At 31.2% G+C, this 6,797-nt stretch overlaps 1 protein-coding gene across 1 annotated transcript; it reads left to right on the top strand.

The window, feature by feature from the left end:
• Nucleotides 1–1,929: 1,929 nt before the first annotated feature.
• Nucleotides 1,930–4,035, top strand: LOC145806852 (putative disease resistance protein At1g50180). The gene is made up of 3 exons (XM_082904686.1): nucleotides 1,930–2,811; nucleotides 3,452–3,508; nucleotides 3,916–4,035. The coding sequence occupies exons 1-3, from the start codon at nucleotides 1,930–1,932 to the stop codon at nucleotides 4,033–4,035; spliced, it is 1,059 nt and encodes a 352-aa protein (XP_082760812.1).
• Nucleotides 4,036–6,797: the final 2,762 nt, after the last annotated feature.

The raw sequence follows: 6,797 nt of genomic DNA, 5'->3' as shown, positions 1-6,797 counted from the left end.
AGGTGTAAGTGTAAGGTGTAAGGTGTAAGTGGGTTGCACATGGTGTGCAACCTCAAAAAAGGTGTAAGTGTAAGGTTTAATTTTTTACAAAAGGTGTAAGTGTAAGGTGTAAGTGTAAGGTATAAGGTGTAAGGTGTAAGTTGCACACCATAACCAAACCCTAATTACTATTACTGTAATAACTTCCATTCCGATTGTTGATCATAAAATTCAGGTAAGAGATAAAATTATCATTACGCATATGTTACCTTTGGATGACATGAACCAAGAAAGAGTAATAAAAATCTCATTATTAAAAATCTTATTACTCGTAATAAAATTTTAGTATAAATTTTATGGTGTTTGTTTCAAAAAATATAAAAAATTTATTACCCAGAAAAAATAATAAGAATCTCATTATTAGAAATCTTATTACTTGTAATAAAATTTTAGTATAAATTTTATGGTGTTTGTTTCTAAAAATATAAATAGTTTATTATAAAAAAAATAATATTTGTAGTCTATTTTTTTAAAGATAAACGTGATAAAATAAATAAGTTATGATTATTGAATTGACTTAATTTTTTTAATGATTGATATATACTAAGATCCTAATAAAATGAACGGTTCAAAAAATCAAAACAAAACTTATGTTGAGCTCCCACAGATTTCTCAAGTCTCCATTTGGGAAGTGGGTTGGCTTTTTGACTTTTTTGACTATATGAGCCTGGGCTCAAAAGTTTAGTTTGGGAAGGACTTTTGGCTTTTTGGCTTTTTTGATTTTTTTATGAGAGAAAAGTGTAATGATTATGGGGTTGGATGGGATGTTTGTCTGTTGTGGCTCATGAACCTATTCTGTCTTTTATGGCTCATTGAGCCAAAAAAGTCCAATGAACCCTTGCCAAACCAAAGTTCTTTCATGTTCAGATTTACAGAAAGAGTGATTGCTAATTACAATCTTATGGCTTGTGGTTAATACAGGCAAAAAGTCAAAATAATTAAAATTTTAATTTATTTTCACATATTCTTATGAATTTTTACATTTATTAAAATATATTCTAATACATTTTTAATTAGAAATTATGTAGTAGCTTAGGAACATCACATGTCCAATGATAATTTGTAATTTGTCCATTATTTGCTTATTTTAAGGATCATGTCTTTGTTTAAGTCTTGTTCGGGAACATTATTTTTTAACCTTAAAAAATTAAAAAGTCAACAAACTATTTAATAAAGTTAAAAATTTTATTTTTTATTTACTTTTTTGCATATATTTTCTTAAAAAATGAAAAAAAAAATCACAAACCTACAATTTTTTCTTTTTATCTCATACTTCAATAAAAAATTTAAAAATTACTAAAATAATTTGTGTTAAGCGAGACTTTATTCTCATATTATTGATTCAACAAATTATAGCCTCTGTTTGAAAAGTGGGTTGACTTTTTGGTTTTTTTTGGCTATTTTAGTCTGAGCTTAAAAGCTTGGTTTGGGAAGGACTTTTTGGCTTTTTGGTCTTTTTGACTTTTTTTGTGAGAGAAGAATGTAATGATTATGAGTTGGCTTTTTTTGTGAGAGAAGAATGTAATGATTATGAGTTGGATGTGATGTTTTGTTTGTTATGATTAAAATAGCTTATTTTATTTTTTGTGGCTAAAATAACCAAAAAAACTCAAACCATGACTTCCCAAACGAAGCCATAAAATTCTGATAAGACAAGATAATTCCTTTCCGATGTACCAAAAAGAAAAGAAAAAGGAAAAAGATAATACCAAATAATTAATCAATTTTTAACACATTATAAAATTCTGTTGAGTGTGATTGATTGTTGAAAGTTGAACCACTCTTGGGAACAAGAAAAAGTTCAACCAATCGGTACTAAAAGTTGTACAAGTTCGTGCTTCTATCAACCAAAGTTAGAAAGCTCTCAGACGCACCGGAGGCTAAAGAAATATGGCTCAGGCTGTTGTCTCTTTTGCAGCCAAATGGATCGCTGATTTGATGATTCAAGAAGCAAACCTATTATACGGAATGCGCGACCAAGTTGACGATTTGTTGGGTGAGTTAAGACAGATGCAGTGCTTTTTAAAAGACGCAGACGCAAAACAAGTCGAACATGAGATCATCCGTCATTTGGTTCGGGAAATCAGAGAAGTTGGTTATGATGCTGAGCATGTGATCGCAACCTTTTTCCTGAAGGCTGGGCCAAGGAGAAGAAGAGGCATCCGAAACATCCTCGTGAGATCTATTCCCATATCCAATGAATTCATAGCTCGACACAAGATTGCGTCGGAAATTAATACAATTAAAAGTAAGATCACTAGGCTTACTGCAGGATTATCAAATTACGGCCTAATTGCTATGCCACATGAAAGAGAATGTTCAAGTTCTACGCTCCAAAGGTCATCTCAGTTACGACGAACTTATTCCTTCTTTCCTGACGAGGATTTCATTGGTTTTGAGCGAGATATCAACATATTAGTGGCACAATTGGTGAGTGAAGAAGCCAAACACCACAGAGTCGTTTCCATTTGTGGCATGGGTGGTTTGGGAAAGACTACCCTTGCTAGGAAAGTGTATCATTACCAAGACGTTAGGTGCCATTTTGATGCCTTCAGTTGGGTTTCAATATCTCAACAATGGCAACTAAAAGATCTTTTGCAAAGGATTCTAACTAAACTCATTCCAGAGAAGAAGCTTGATGTTGTGAGAATGATAGAAGATGATCTAGTCAAGCTACTATTTGAAGTTCAACAGCAGAAAAAATGTTTGGTTGTTCTTGATGACATTTGGTCAACAGATGCTTGGGTCAGCTTATCACCAGCATTTCCCAAAGTAAATACGGGCAGCAAAATAATCCTCACTAGTCGTAATAAAAACGTGATAACATTTGTGGATCCAAATGGTTTCGTCCTTGAACATTTAGGCTGGTTTGACCTTCATCTAGTTTTTCAATAAAATTTTCTTTGATTGACAAAAAAAAGAATGAGATTAGAGAATGCATTCTTTCTCGCAACTGTTTATTATGATTTTAATCCTTTCTAAAACTTATGAGGCTGTTATGAAAAGTTTGACGAAAGTGTATGCAAATTACATAGCTAAAGCTAATCAAAATTGGAATCCGAACATTTTGCTTATTAATCTGGAGATATATGTAGAATAAAAAAAATAAAAAGAAAAGAAAAGATATTTTCTTCTAATCTAGGATTATCAAATGGACCCTTGAATGTGCAATTCAATTTGAAAAAAATAAAATGAGAGAAGGAAGAACTAGCATGGTATAAAGAAAATTCTTTGTTCAAACTATTTGCGTAGCCAATCACACTGTTTGCTGTAAATTGCCAACTATCCAAGTTTTTGTGATAATTTATGATACGTCTGCTGCATAACTTTCACGAAACCAATCATCAATAGTAAATAATTTACTAACTAGTAACCTCTTTAAAGTATGTTCAACATTTATTCTAATCTGTAGATGAAGATATCAACTACTACATTGAAAGAAAATTATGTTGGTGAATTTCTGATTTTGGTATTTACATATTGATCACAGCCCTACTTAACTTAACATGGGGTTTAACTTCTATCACCATCTTATCTTTTCTGTTCACATGCTACCTTTGGCATTAGTTAGGTAATAAATTAGGATGAAAATTTCGCTTACTACACGACAATTCCCACTGTGAATTGCTACATACCCATAAAAATCATGACAGCAGGTAATTTCTCTTAAAAAAATTAATTAAGGACTTAAAAATAAAAGCTAAAATATGTTGAACTGGAATTGGAATTTTAGAGAAACCTTGCCCCTTTCAACTAGCATTAAATAAGTACTTTGACGTTTTTATTCATCATTAGTAATGTAATGTTCCTATTCGTTAGTATTGCCATGTTTTAATTTTATAAGTTTATGTATGCTTATGTTCAAATCAATTCCAGGTGAATGGAATTGAAGGCAATGCTGTTTGGAAGGTTCCTGTCACTGCAAGTATAAATTCTATGCATAGAACTGGTGTTAACACAGAGGTTGTGGTAGATGATTGTTATATATTCACTTGATATTTTCTCAATTCTTGTTGTGTTTATACTAGAAGATCTTGCAGCAAGCGGCTCTTGGTTTTAACTTCATCTAGTTTTTCAATAAAATTTTCTTTCGGGGACCAAAAAATGAATGATATCAAGGATTCATTATTTTGCGTTGCTTACATTGCTTTAAACAGCTTCATACAAAGCTTTTAATCCCTTTTTAAAACTTATGAAACCATTATGAAAAGTTCAAGAGAAGTTTACATGATTGATTAGTTAGAGTTAACAAAATGGGGGGAATTTCATTTACCAATCGGCTAATTTGTTGTAGGATGATGATATGAACTTAGTGCTTCCTTCTATGCTGCTTCTTCAACCTTGATGGCAGAGGCAAATAGCTTGTCTGGAAGCTCTTAGATGGTTCAAGCATATATCAAGGGATATCTGTGTGGTGTTCACCTATTGACACATATAGTTTTACTTAATTTGGCGAAGTTACTTTGGATGGAGACTTATGTGGACTTTAATTTGTTTGGTTTATTGGAAGACATTAAAACTATATGTAATTTGTTTGCTTGTTTAAGTTTTTATTTTGTTGTTACTAAATCTACTTGGTAGGCTATTCATGCAACTCATGTTCTACCTAATAAGTTTGCTTTCAATAAGATTAGTTAGCTTGTTGTGTACTTTTTTAGTTTTATATATTTATGGGTAAAATTATATTTGTGTCTCTATAATTTGCTTTTGGAACCAATTTGGTCCATGTAATTTCAACTCTATTAATTTTTCCTTTTAGTTTCATATGGTGTCAATTTAGTGCAATTGAATTCCTTAACAAATTTGACAGAAATGGAGAGCATACAAATGGTCCATTCAAAAGGGAATAAGTTCTTTCAAATTAGATATTAATGCCTTAATCACTCTAAAAATAGTGAATGTGCTATTTGCCTATTGAATTTAGTCAAATTTCTATGGTGAATGTGCTATTTTGCCCTTTGGATTTAGTCAAGAATGGCGCAGCCCATTGGATAGCAAAGGCTTTGTACACAAACTCTTTACCTTTGATTGGGTTGTCAACCCCCCTATTGCCCTAAATTCTATTCTTTCTTCAGATGTATCCCATTTGCCTGTTTAATGATAGTTTGACAGTTTTTTTTTTTTTAAATTGATACAATATAAATTACTTAGTGGTAAAATTGATGCAATTTAGAGCTAGAAAAACCAAATTGATAGAAGAAATACATTTTGGGGACTACACGTGTCATTTGCCCTATAAACTTTTTTGTTTTGAAAAAAAAAATAAGTAGCCTAGAAAGTGCATCTCAATTTGAAGAAATTACAATGAGAGAAGGAAAAACCAGCATGGGTTAAACAAATATGATGTTTGCACCTTGTGTCGGGTTTTTTTGTTTTGTTTTCTTTGTTTTTATTTCATTTTATTACCAAACATAAATATATATATTCATGAGAAGAAGTTTTGAGGTGGAGAAATGTTTGAAGAAAAAGACACAATTCTTTATTTTATTTTTATTTTTTCTTGACCTAAGCCTTTCCCTAAACAATGTGTAAACATAAAACCAAGAGTAATTAACACAAAAAGAGGAAGACCCCTAATAAATTTTGGATTGAGATTCATCTCTACCCTCCAAGAATTGGAGATTGCCTATATGCCTAAAGCATTCAATGACAGGCTTCAAGTAGTTGATAGCCAAGAAGGAGAGGAACAGTAAGATTCAATGACAGGCTTTAGTCTTTGATATTAAGATAAACTGACAAAGACGAGAAATTAGAAGAATTTTTCAGAAACAGAGGAGAGTGAAGATTAGTACTTCTTCCACCCATCTCTCTCCCTCTTTGTCTCTTTTTTTCCCCTTTTCTACATATGCTCTACATATGCCAATAACTTTTCCTCTCTTGAATATTCACATGCAAGCTGTTCTTCTGTTGGGAGTAGACTTGTTTCATATATATTTGAAAATTATATCTACATCTCATTTATTTTCAGTTGCTTATTGCTCCCAAGTCCTATATTGGAGCTCACAGTATATAATTGTATCTACACCACACAATATTTTTGTTGGTATTTTTATGTCCAAATTTTTAGTCTCTAGCATTATTCTCAAGACATCTATTTATCTCTCTCTTATTCTTAATATTAATTTTTTAGCATGGAGTGCTATATAGATGAAGTTATCAACTGCTACAATGAAAGAGGGAAAAAAAAATTGTGTTGGTGAATTTCTTATTATGGTATTTACATACTGGTCACAACCTACTTTATTTAACACGGGATTTAACTTTTAAATCTATATCTTTTCTTTTCCTTGTACATATCTCTAAAATTAGTTATGTAATAAATTAGGAAGAAAAAAATTATTTTTACACACAAGTTTGACCCATCAAAATCATGAAAACAGGTAATTGCTCTTAAAAAAATTATGTTGGTGAATTTCTGATTGTGGTATTTACATATTGATCATGACCTACTTAACTTAACTTAATGTGGGGTTTAGGTTTAGCTTGTATCTCCATCTTATCTTTTCCTTTCACATCTTAGCTCTGATATTAGTTAACTAATATATTAGGATGAAATTTTTTATTGCTACACGACAATTACCCACCATGAATAACCCATCAAAATCATAATAGTAGGTAATTTCTCTTTAAATAAACTTAAGGAAATAGAAATAAAAGCTAAAATATATTGAAGTAGAGTTAGAATTGGAGAGAAACCTTGCCCCTTTCAACTGGCATTAAATAAGTACTAACACTGAGACAGTAGTACTGTTATATTT

Source organism: Camellia sinensis, chromosome 14 (genome assembly GCF_055761805.1).
Source record: "Camellia sinensis isolate YWXY chromosome 14, ASM5576180v1, whole genome shotgun sequence".
NCBI classification, from domain to species: domain Eukaryota; kingdom Viridiplantae; phylum Streptophyta; class Magnoliopsida; order Ericales; family Theaceae; genus Camellia; species Camellia sinensis.
Note: the sequence above shows the minus strand (reverse complement) of the source record. Positions and strands in the feature narration are given on the sequence as shown.